Here is a 13,006-nt window from a genome sequence, read left to right on the forward strand (position 1 = left end):
TTCAGCTTAGTATCGGAATTAAAACAGGATGTCCCTGGAGTGCTGTAAAACCACTCAAAATCAAATGGATGCGCCAGTGCACACCTGATGGAATAAGATCTCCAAATCCAGTAAAAGGATACGCCGATGACGTTCAGATCGCGTCACGTCAAGAGAGCGATCCTATCCATACTCTCCCGCACTGAGGAGTTTCTGCTGTGGTCTAGGCTGGAGGCAAAACAAAACAAATGCGCTGCGTTCTATGAAAGGCGCAGTGGTGGTAATCGGTGGTATGCATCTAAAGCCGATAAGCCCCCATCCAAAGTTTACAGTAATGCAAAAACCCATCCGAGTATATTCAAGACATGAAACTTATCTATACCTGCGACATAAATTTAATGTTGCAGGTGACTGGGAAGAACAAGTCAGAGAACTGTATGATGACTACTCTGTCAGACTGGATTTAATCGATTCCTCCCCCCTCCCCATCCGAATGAAACAGCAGGCCATCAGAGAATTGGCACTGGCCAAAATTCAACATCTTTTCTCCCATTCTGGGAGTGAATATCCATTTGCCACAGAACACCCTTACAGAATTGAACAACAAGACGTGCGTTTGGTGAGGGGCTGGTTCAGACTTAATACCCACTCCACCCGTTCCATCCTCTTTCAGCCCATCAGAGATGGTGGTTTGGGCGTACCGAACATAGAATGGATTTACACAGCTACCAGAACCAGCCACCTTATCAACATGTTTAACAATGATGATCCTACGGTCAGGGAAATGGCCCGTGAGTCACTCATTCAACATATCCAGCGACGCAAGGTACCACCCGCGCTGGAGAACGAGCCGCAATTTCTTGGATTCAAGATTAAGGGAAATGGAAAACTGGACATTAAAGGTTTAATGACATTCACTTTTACACCACATTCAAAGTCTTTGTCCTGGTCCTTCAAAAGTGTACAAAAAGTTTTAAGTGAAAATTCCATTCCAGTGATCAATGGCAGGTGTTTTTCTCTCACATTTCTAAAGCCTTTTCAACTGCAATGAAAAAAGAAATCTTTGCCTGCGGGTGTCGCTGGTGAGGGATTTTGCCTGTCAATCATCGCCTCTGCTCCGCCCCCCCCCAAAGGAAAGGATAGGGGAGGGGAGGGGCGAGGAGGAGAGTGGGCGGGATTAATCGACTGTGACCTCACTGTCGAAGGGCCAAGCTCAGATTACTTTTCAGCCTAATTATTCAGAAAACCCCAGACCACAGAAAATCCACTGAATGTTCTAAGTTCAGGTTTTTTGGGTGTAATTGAGTTCATAAAACCCCAAATAAAACATTGAAAATAAAAAAAGTTAAAATGAATGTCATGATACCTTTAAAGCCACAGGATTCGGTTTGCGGTCCGATTGGATGGACCTGAATGATCTATGACATCGTTCAGGATTACAGTTGAAGTGGGTGACGTCCGACAGAACAACTGTTGCGATCAATAACCGCATCGTCGAGACTGGAGAGCCTCCATTCTGGGAGTGAATCGATCTCACAGTGCACAGCACTGGACCAGTCTGAAGCTGCAGGGACAACTGGCTTTTATTCCTTTTGCAAACCACTCACTGTCCCATTCTGTCCTCTCAAATAACACTATTGGGGAGGAGATTCTTATTTTCACCATTAAAGCTTGTTTACAAGTGCTGCCGACCAAGTTTAACTTGGCAACCTGGTATCCATCAGAACATGACCCACACTGTATTCTACACCCAGTACCACATGACAAAGAGACAGTCGCACACATCTTAAATAAACTATAAAGGACTGTACATTGCCAGACATGATCGTCTGGTGGATCTGGTCTCAGACAGGATCAGAGAAGTACAGGAAAGGACAACAAAAATGTATAAACACAGCACTGTACAACTAGACTGGTTTGATCACAATGACACACAGGTCAATTCACTGCAAGATATTCCAAATACCCCAGATATTGTGTTCATTAATGAAATGAGAAAAAACGTTACTATCTTCGAAATAGGCTGCCACTTGATTTGTATATGGACATTTGTTTTACATCCAAACATATTAAATATCAGCCTTTGGTGGAACGTATTATGGCCTTGGGATATAACTGTCAACTTATTGTCCTTATCGTGTTTGGGAGTCTGGGCCACGTCCACAAACTTGTGCTCCGCGGCCTGCAATTAGGAGGATTGCAAAAGACAAATGCAAAAAAGTTGTCTAAATACTGTTCTGTCTCAGCTATTATGGGCAGTCTGTCTATCTGGAGAAGGCGATGTTTCATTTACCCTTGAGTGGCAAAAAAGAAAAGAAAAAAAAATCTGTTGAATTTCTGTATATACTGTAGTAGTATGTCATCAATTTGTTATCTTTTTTCCTCTGTGTGTTAAGCATGTGCAGCAGTTGTATCTGGTTTGACTGTATAATGTAACCTTCTTCTGATCAATGTTTGGATCTATCATGTATTGCGCTTTTTGTGCAGATCCAAATAAAGTAATTCAAATGTGTGTGTGTTTGTCTGTCTGTGAGCAGCTAATCTTTGACACCGTTTGACCACGCTGGGCAAGTGTCTAAACGGAAGTACCGGAATTTGGCGGAAGTACCGTCCAAGGAAATGACGTTGACGCTTTACAAATCTGTTTACATTCTCTGTGAATGAAACGAGTGTTGTGATTGGTCTAAACAGATTGTTTCTGTGGAAAATACGTACAACGGAAGTCCCTCCCCTATAGACACTCTCTGCATTAGGTCGTGACCAGGCTTTTCTCATCGCAGATGAGTAAAGGCTGGGAACAAGGCTTCCACACTCCCTGGATGCCAGAGCAGAACCTTTTTCACATGGTCCACCAGGACACCGATTTTTGCTAAATCACTTTTTTAATATTACTCCTACAGATTTTGTCCAAATATCACGCAAATCTTCCAAAGTTTGCAGGGGTGGCCTTTTTTGAGCAAAATGCTTCAAATCATGAACGCATGCAGCGTCCAATCGCCTTTAAAAAAATAATCGGTCTCATGGTGGCACTATAACTTTTGAACATACATACAATCAACCGATTTCGTCACGTGATCAGTACTCAATGGGATTCTATTCCGATTGACTATGATTGGCTTTCAAAGTTTGCGGGAGAGGCCCATTTTACACAAAATGCCACAAGCATCTCTGGACCGATAAGAAACTTTGAACGCACACTCCCAGTACCAAGAAAGATCCTCCCACCAAATGTTTTCAATCATCCTGTTATAGCGCCACCTGGATACAGATTTTTGCAACAAAAAAAAAGTTCAAATATTCCTACAGATTTTGTCCAAACCTCACATAATTTGGTACACCTTATCTCTGTAGTCATGTGATCAAGACCTATCTGTCAGGCTTCTTATATTCCATTTCAATTGGCTATGATTGTCTTCCAAACTTTGCAGGAGTGCCTCGTTTTGCACAAAATGCCACAAATCATGAACGCAATTTCCGAATACTGTGAAACTTTGCATGCACACTCACAGTATGCCAAGGGAACCTCCATGCCAAAATGCTCACCTCTGCCTTATGGTGGCGCTACAACAGCCCACTTAACGTTTTGGCCAATAACTCTTGAACTGTAGCTTGTACAATACACATATTTTCCACTGGATTCCTTGGATTTTCACTCGTCACTCTTCTGGTCACTTGCCAGATTACATTTTCCGCCACTTTGCTTATTCTTCAAAAAACACTTTTTTTTAACTACTCCAACAGATTGTGTCCACCTCACACAAACCGGTACACATTATCTCTGCAGTCAACTGCGATCGAGATTTATGTATCCAAGTCACAAGTGGCTATGACTACCGTCATAGCCACATAATGGTCAACCCGGCCTGGCAGATACCTGTGCTCCGAAGAGCACACTTTTCTAGTCTGATTGTGTTTTCCTGTCTCCTATGATGGGTAAAACAATGACAGACAGCTTTGTCAATCTCTTTTTATTCATATTTCTTACTATTAGTTACATTTCATGTATCATAACGTGACATTTCATGTTATGCGACAGCCCGATTTTGACAGTTAAGCAAGATACAACTTGGAGGAGTTGTTGCTTCAATCCTTCTTTTTCCGTCTCTCCATGAGGTTGACAACCATGACAGCAGACACCATGATGGTCAGACAGACGGAGAACAGGACAATCTTCACCAGATACACAAATGCACTGGAACACACGAAACCTACACACAACATACAACATGGACAAGAAAACACAACAAGCAGGTTAGAGGCTCACATCCTGCAACACAGTGAGGCATGTTCAGGGACATGTAAAATAATGATGAAACACAAAACAAATGACAATAAGCATATGGATAGAAATTACATTTATTTTTGGCTTTTAGGTTTTAAGTTACACAGGGCAGATGACAATAACCTAAATGTACAGTACAAAGAAATTACTGGCATATTTAATAACTTTATGCTTAAAAAAGATAAGCTTGTAGATCGGCTATATCCACTTCTTTTTGAAAATGTTTGAAACGATATAGGCCTATGAACATTTTTCAACATCTAAACGATTATGACGATTATTTTGACAGGCCTAGGTGTGAAGGCATGATTGTTGGAAAAAAACGAGTAACCAAAAGTGAACCATGTTTTTTTACCTGAATCCAGCTGGCACAGAGGTTTAATCTCCTTGGTGTCGTTGCTCCAGCCGAACAGGTTGCTACGGTTGCATATGACTAACCCCTCCCACACGTAGACAGAGAGGTGACCAGTGGAGGTGGTGACCTCTGAACTGTCTCCTCTCTCCTGAGAACAGTGTTGCCTGTTGTCACATGTAAAGGTGACTGTGACAGAAGCGCCGTGGCTGGTGCAGGTCACAAACAGGTGAAAGACCAAATTGACTCAGTATCAAAACAAAGTAGCAAAATCTGTGGGAATTATCAGGAAAATCAGCCCATTTCTCAACAGAAACTGTTTACTTACTCAATATTATAGCCTAGGCACTAGTATATCCTTTCCTTTCATACGGTAATATTGTATGTGCTAGCACCTACCCCTCCCACGTCCACAAATTACATTTACTCCAAAAACGGTTTGTCAGAATAGCATCCAGTTCAAACTACAGGGAACCATCCTCACCAGTCACCACTATTTGCAAGTCTTTCTAATTCTAACCATTTTCAACGTAAACATACTTCAAACAAGAAAAGTAATAAATAAACTGAACACTGACTGGGGGAACTAACCAAACAGGCATTCAGTGCCCTTTTAAACAAGCCACCGTTTTAGTTTTGGTATTTTCTTGTAGTTTCCTGTCTTTTTCTGTTTTTATCCTACATTGGTAGGGAACGAAACTACTAATCACCAGAAGTCCTAAGTGCATTTTCTGCTAAAACAACAGCAACCAAGAGTATGTATATATATATGTATATATATGTATATATATGTATATATATGTATATATATATATATATATATATATATATATATATATATATATATATATATATATATATATATATATATATATATATATATATATATATATATATATATACATACAGGTAACAGTAGCTGTAAAATAGCTATTTTACGACTTTTTCTTTAGGCAAATGAACGAACAATTGGCTTAAAATCCTACAGACTAGGCATTGCTACCTGAGAAAGAGTTAGACTCAAAACGCATTGCAGAGTAGCCTGTCACGATTACAAATTGAAGTTGACGATTAATTGTCACATAAATAATTGTGATTAACAATTTAATTGTGCTTTTGGCATGCATTGAACATTGGAACATATGAAAAAAAATGCATTTCTGTGTAACTTTTAGACTCAAAAGTTGCACAGGGCAGATATGACCAATAACTTAAATATACAAAGAAATTACTGACATATTTAATAATTTTCAAAATAGTAGAAATAGTTGATCTACAAGCTTACAACGTGCCACAAAGTGATGTGTTGTAAGCTTGTAGATCAGCTATTTCTGCTATTTTGGGAAAATGTTATGAAAATGTATGAACATTTTTCAACATGGATACGATTATATTATTATGCGAAAATGATCGCGATTATCTCAAATAATTGCGATTAGGCGATTATGCAATAATTGTGACAGGCCTATTGCTGAGTATACGCTGTAAGATTTTAAGCCAATTGTTTGTTCATTTGCCTAAAGTTGTAAAATAGCTGTTTATAGGCATTAAAACGAGTTTTGCATGATACAGTGGTCTCCGCTCTATTGTTTTTGCATTGGACAGAGTACATTTACTTGAGTAGGCCTACTGTACGCTCACATCACGATGCATTGTGAGCGTGTAGATCTGCTGTTACCCTATTTATTTAGAAAATGTTTGAAAATGTATGAACACTATTATGAGGATTATGGAAAAAAAAATTGCGATTATATCAAATTATTGCGATCAGGACAATGGCTATTAGAGCCATAAACAAGGACATAGACAATAGGACAAAAAAAGCATTTTTTTAAAGCTATTTTTGTCCTATTGTGCAATTGTTTTATTGCTTTTGTCTTGTTGTAGATAGGACGCAAGGAAAGGATGCAAGTGATCTGAAAAGAGGATTTAATTTAAGGACCTGGACACATCCTGAGATATGGCACAAGCAGCAAAATGGTGGTCCTAGTGAGGGAAATAGATGAAAGAGAACAAATTAGAGAAAGACAGAAGAGAGTGACTCTTTGTTCTGAAAGTGTACACGTAGGAGCCAACCAGTGCTTGAGCCCCTGCCTGTTTGCTTTCAGAGAAATGGCCCATCTCTTATTCAAATATCAGTCTTGCTGAACCACAGTTGCTCTCCACCCTGCTCTCATTCAATACAATGTAGGTTAGGTCGCTTTGTTTTCTCATCCTGATAAGTCTGAAAACTTTTTAGTTGAGCATGGCAGTCTCCATGTTTCTTGTTAAAACCAGAGTATAAAAGGCACGAAAATAGCAAGTTAAGTCGTCAGCACTCACTATGCAACACGCAACAAGAAGGAGATGTAAGCGTTTCTCAGGCATATTTGTGTCAAAGTTGTGTTGTGATATGTGGTGTTACAAAAAAAAAAAAAAGAAAGAAAGAAAGACATGGAATTAAGTAATATGTATTCTTTAAGTTATCCTTTTTTGTAATAGGCCATGCCCCTTTTGTACAAATTAGCATAACATTTTAATCAGTTCTTCCTTAGCCTATGACAAACTTTTTCACAAAGTTAAAGGTGGTGTAAGTTATTATTCCTTTTTTATAAACTGTTTAAATAGCTCTTTATTATGATAGTTATCATTCGTAAAGAGCAGGGGTCTTCAACAGTTTTCAGGCCAAGGACCCCTTAGCTGACAGAGATGAAGCAGGGACCTAATACGTGGGTATTCAACAGGGGGGCCGTAACCGCTAAGGGGTCCTCAGAGTCACAAGATATTGTTCGTATCTTTAATTGGACTGAAAATATGCATGAATCCGACATATTATATTATTATATATATATTATATTATTATATATATGTATATTATTAGCAAAGAAAAAATACTGCCGACAATCTGCCGACAACTTGTTGTAGATAGCGCCGTTCCGTCGGGACCTCTAAGATCTCGTCGACCGCCAACTGAACATGTTAGGTCGGGAACCGACAGCCACAGCCCGTCGTTAGCCGAGGGGTGGTGAAGAGGGGGGAGAGAGGGGGTTACAGGCTCCATCGAGGGGACTTCTCGTCTGCCTCTGGTGCAGATACCGTATTCTCAACACTCAATTCCGATACCGATCGATCAACTCCAAAGCAAAGTAGTAGGCTACTGCAGGTACGACTAGCTATCACAGTTTTGTTTTGGTCCAAGGACCAACAGACCAAAAAGACAGTTTGTGCTGAACTAAATGTCAACTTTTGCCAACAGACTGCCAGTCTGTTGTAGTCTGAAGTAGTCTGTTTGGTGGAGAGTCACCTTTATGCAAAGGTTAAAATGTAATTTCCTATAGTTTGCATAGTTTCAATGTACAGATCATTTATGTTTTGATATTGTATACTGTTTAGAGTGATGGTAGGTTCTTTGTTGACCTATGATCCTATTACTGAGGCACTACACTGTCTCTATGCATTTGATGTATGTGTTCACCTTGCTTATTGTCGCTCTGGATTAAGAGCGTCTGCTAAATGCTTAAATTGTAAATTGTAGGTCTGTTTTGCAAACCATACAGTATGGTACTGCACAGGCTTATGAAACTGCTTTTTTCACTTTATGGCAGAAAACTGAAGACAAAAGAGTATGACTAAGTTACAGAAGTGGTACATTTTATCACCAACTTCATGTCATGGTTGGACTGGAAACAAAAACTGGGAATATGAATTAAAGCGGCCCTCATATTTGTAATTAAATAAATAATAATGATAATAATAATAAGTAGTGAAAGCTCATCTGTCGATCAAATAAATACAATAAAATAAATACAAATTAAAGGGCCCCAGCATGATGATCTATAGGGCAAGACCCCTACGGTCTGTTTTACAAACCAGTATTTTACTGCACATGGCTTATGAAACTATCTCATATTTTGACACTATTTGCCTTTTTTACGTTATGGGAGGGAACTGATTACAAAAAGATAAAATAAGAGAGAACTGAGCAGTTACAGAAGTGGTCAATTTCATCATCAACTTTATTTTGCAATTGGTGGACCAGTAGATCATATCTCATACTAGATACTGTAAATGGTGCTAAATAGCAGTAAAAGTGGTTCCCTGGCTGTGTGCGTGTGTGTGTGTGTGTGTGTGTGTGTGTGTGTGTGTGTGTGTGTGCGTGTGTGTGTGTGCGTGTGCGTGTGCGTGTGCGTGTGCGTGTGCGTGTGCGTGTGTGTGTGTGTGTGTGTGTGTGTGTGTGTGTGTGTTTGTGTGTACATGTACATGTACGTGTGTGTGTGTGTGCTTGTGCACTCACGTGCGCGTGTCCACTATGCAGAAACAAGAGATACGTAGGAGGAGGCATGACTGGTACAGTATCAATAATGCAGCAAATGTGTTGCAAATATTCAGTATTGTATTGAAAAAAGTATTCAGATGTATTGAACATACAGTAGAGCTGAGGGAACATATATGCGGGGACATAGGGCTGAGGGAACATGGCTGAGGGAACATAAGGCTGAGGGAACGTTGGGCTGAGGGAACTTGAGTATGCTCCCGATTTTACAAATGCCATTTTAAACCCTAATCCTAAAGCCGAAAATAGACTAAAATAGCTCACAGTGCGTCGCACTGCCGCACGTTGTGAGCTTGTAAATCGTCTATTTCCGGTGCGCAACACGGCACACAACTAAGTAACACTCAAAAGTGTGAACTTGCCACAGTAGGTTCTGCTGACAGGCTTTTTATTAGGGATTATCTATGAATCATTATCATTCATATTTGTAATTATATGACGAATGTACACTTTTACTAGACTGGGTCTATATTGTTTAACTTATCTGTTGCCTACATTGCTACTGTTCTTCACACAGTGGGGGTTGGTGGTATAGTTGGGCAGTTTTTCATACAATTTATATTTGCTAATAGTATGTTGGATTCATGTATATTTTCAGACATTTAAAACAAAACAAAAAAGTATCAGGAAAATAAATCACCACCTGGCCCCCCTGCAGTGACTCCGAGGACCGCCTAGGGGTCACGGACCACCTGTTGAATACCCGTGATGTAGATCCCAGTGCAGAGTGTGTACTGTGATAGGTTTCCTTCTTTGAAGAACACAGCGTGTGGCCAATTGCATTTTAGGGAAGAAGGAAATATTTGCCTTGGAAATGTACTTGAGTAAAAAGTAAAAATCTGTACTTAAGCACAGTACTCAAGTAAATTTACTCTGTTACTGTCCACCACTATGTATTACTATACTTGTGAGAACACAGCATTTCAGGATGCCGATTTTACGTGGTCATGCTTATGTTCCCTAAGTCCTATGGTCCCTCAGCCCTATGTTCCTTCAGGATCACATACAGCCCTTTGATTGATTGATATCTTTATTGATCATGAAATAAAACATATGTCACATGTAACATATATCTGACCCACCATAATCAAAAGTATGACGCAAAAAGGTTTACGGCTTGTTTCCGCGGTCCCTTCCATAATGTGTTGATTAGGTCCCCTGTTGGGGTCCTCTGAAGGGGGGTGCAATGGTGCGCCTCGCCAGTCCGGATATTACGTTCGTGACGTCGACCCACCATCCACCGTTGACGCATTGTGCAATTTTGATATAGGATAGGCCACGTCCGATGTTATTGAATTTCGTTGGCTATCCCTTGGCCTTATGACAAACCTTGTTTCAAAGTTGTGTTGTCATATGTGGTGTTACATGGAATTAAGTTAAAAAAAAAATTCAAGTTATCCTTTTTTGTAATAGGCCATGCCCCTTTTGTACAAATTAGCATAACATTTTAATCAGTTCTTCCTTAGCCTATGACAAACTTTTTCACAAAGTTAAAGGTGGTGTAAGTTATTATTCCTTTTTTATAAACTGTTTAAATAGCTCTTTATTATGATAGTTATCATTCGTAAAGAGCAGGGGTCTTCAACAGTTTTCAGGCCAAGGACCCCTTAGCTGACAGAGATGAAGCAGGGACCTAATACGTGGGTATTCAACAGGGGGGCCGTAACCGCTAAGGGGTCCTCAGAGTCACAAGATATTGTTCGTATTTTTAATTGGACTGAAAATATGCATGAATCCGACATATTATTAGCAAAGAAAAAATACTGCCGACAATCTGCCAACAACTTGTTGTAGATAGCGCCGTTCCGTCGGGACCTCTAAGATCTCGTCGACCGCCAACTGAACATGTTCGGTCGGGAACCGACAGCCACAGCCCGTCGTTAGCCAAGGGGTGGTGAATAGGAAGGAGAGAGGGGGTTACAGGCTCCATCGAGGGGACTTCTCGTCTGCTTCTGGTGCAGACAACGCACATTGCCCGTCACACATTTGAACTAGATACCATGGCCCGGATTCATAAAGGGATTTACGACCATATTTTGTACGTACCGGCATTTAGGACAAAGCCTACACCTGCAGTCGGATTCATAAAAGTTTTTTGTTCCATGTTTTGTGCGTCAGGTGCGCACGTTCTCAGGTCAGCCCCGAGGCTGTCTTACCAGGGCTGAAATGTGCGTATGTCTTTAGAATGCTTTATTCTTCATGCCAAAATCAATTACAACAGTGGCAAACCTCAAATAAAATATATGTGCCCAACATTTGTCAACACATAATATATATAAAATTAAAAATAAATGTCAAACGATGTATTGCTTGTAGCCTATGCATAATATAGACATGATGTAGATTCCACCGCTTTTTATTTATTTTCTAGGCTATGAGTCGCATTTAGAGCTGAATTATAGGTCCCTCAGTGTGTTTGCCAGCGGGCCATCTCAGCCAAAGTGTCACGTAATAATGAAAATAGGCTATATGATGCCTTAATGAAACTGCGGAGGGACTGACTTGCATCAGTGTCCGTGCCGTGGTATTAATTTGTAAAGCCTACTGTAGGCTACTGTATATTGATCACATGAACGCCACACACAACAGCCTAATAAATATTACCATCTGATGAGGAAACTAAAGTGGATGAAAGCTGTGTCCAGAAGATCCATTCCCCATTCCGACGTAGGACAGTGATATCCAAAATTAACTAATTTAATCAATAAGCTCTGGTCCATAATCGGATAGAAGCGTTCCACTTGTATGCCCTGGATTTATTTTCAACATCATCTTTTTACCTCTGTAAAGGTGCGCTATGTTCATTAGAAAAGGCTCGCTTATATAATATCCTTTCCACGTTTTATTAGCCTTTTATTTGGTAATGGGGTTAAACCTTGTAAACTTCTTTATTCTCATTACACATGAAAGCATTTATTACATGATCCGCTTCCAGACAGAACAGTACGTTGTCAAGGCGATGCGACACCGCATCTGTTATCTTTGGACGAGGCGGAGTTGAACTTCAAACTTTCATCAGCGTTGCCAGATGTTGTGAGAGAAATAAGCAACCAGGTCTAGGAAAACAAGCCTAAAAGAAGCAACTGGCACTTAGGCCATTATAAGCACTTTAATTAAACCGTTGTGAGCTTGTAGATCTGCTATTTAAAAAAAAATTCTTGTAATAAAATGTGGAATATTTGGAAGATTTTTTAAACATTCTAACAACACAAATCTGCCTCCATGGGGCGGCCATAGCTGAGTGGTTAGTGAGCCCGCCTAGGGAACCAGCTGGCCCTGGTTGCCCCAGGTTCGATTCCAGGCTATCCCAGCATATGTGCCGATGATATGAAATTTGTCCCTGAGCAAGACTCTTAACCCCAATTGCTCACAGGTTCTCATTGGAAACAAGACCGCAAGGACTTTCATGAACGACCTGTTAAAAGGAATTATCCTTATCCTTATCCAGCTGGCACAAAACATTTTCAGATGGGGCTTATAGGGATAAATTAGCATACATATTAACTTGGGGGTCCATGACATAAAAATATTTGACAACCACCGGTTAAAACAATTGAACAATTGTGAAGCAAGCCCAAATAACCAACTACACTTTAGAAACAAGCCCAAAAAACCGCACCCCACAGCTACCAATATTTACAAGCAACTTTACCGAAAAATAAGCCCAAATTCGCTTATAATAAGCGGACATGGCAACGCTGTTTAGCACGGTTCAGCACAGTGACGTTGAAGTTGGATGCTGTTGGATGCAGCCTTCCAGAGTAATCATCACACCTGGTCATACGCACTGGTAGTACGCACGTCTCTGTGATATAGGAACCCCTTTGGGAATTGCACGTCCGTTTGTGACTACCAAAATAAGACCTCCTTTACGAACTTTATTTACCCCATATTTACGACCCTCGTTATGAATCGGGGCCCATATTCTCAACTCTCAATTCCGATACTGATCGATCAACTCCAAAGCAAAGTAGTAGGCTGCAGGTAGGCCTACGACTAGCTATCACAGTTTTGTTTTGGTCCAAGGACCAACAGACCAAAAAGACAGTTTGTGCTGAACTAAATGTCAACTTTTGCCAAC

The 13,006-nt window shown here is 40.3% G+C and overlaps 1 protein-coding gene across 1 annotated transcript; it reads right to left on the reverse strand.

Moving 5' to 3' along the window:
* Nucleotides 1-3,998: 3,998 nt before the first annotated feature.
* LOC308088207 (uncharacterized protein) lies at nt 3,999-7,653 on the reverse strand (the record flags this gene model as incomplete). The annotated part of the gene is made up of 3 exons (XM_080432615.1): nt 3,999-4,187; nt 4,617-4,859; nt 7,539-7,653. 3 exons carry the CDS (start codon nt 7,651-7,653, stop codon nt 4,063-4,065), a joined length of 483 nt encoding a protein of 160 aa, XP_080288741.1. The 3' UTR covers nt 3,999-4,062.
* Nucleotides 7,654-13,006: the final 5,353 nt, after the last annotated feature.

Source organism: Gymnoscopelus braueri (genome assembly GCF_963280865.1).
Source record: "Gymnoscopelus braueri genome assembly, chromosome: 7".
Lineage (NCBI taxonomy): Eukaryota > Metazoa > Chordata > Actinopteri > Myctophiformes > Myctophidae > Gymnoscopelus > Gymnoscopelus braueri.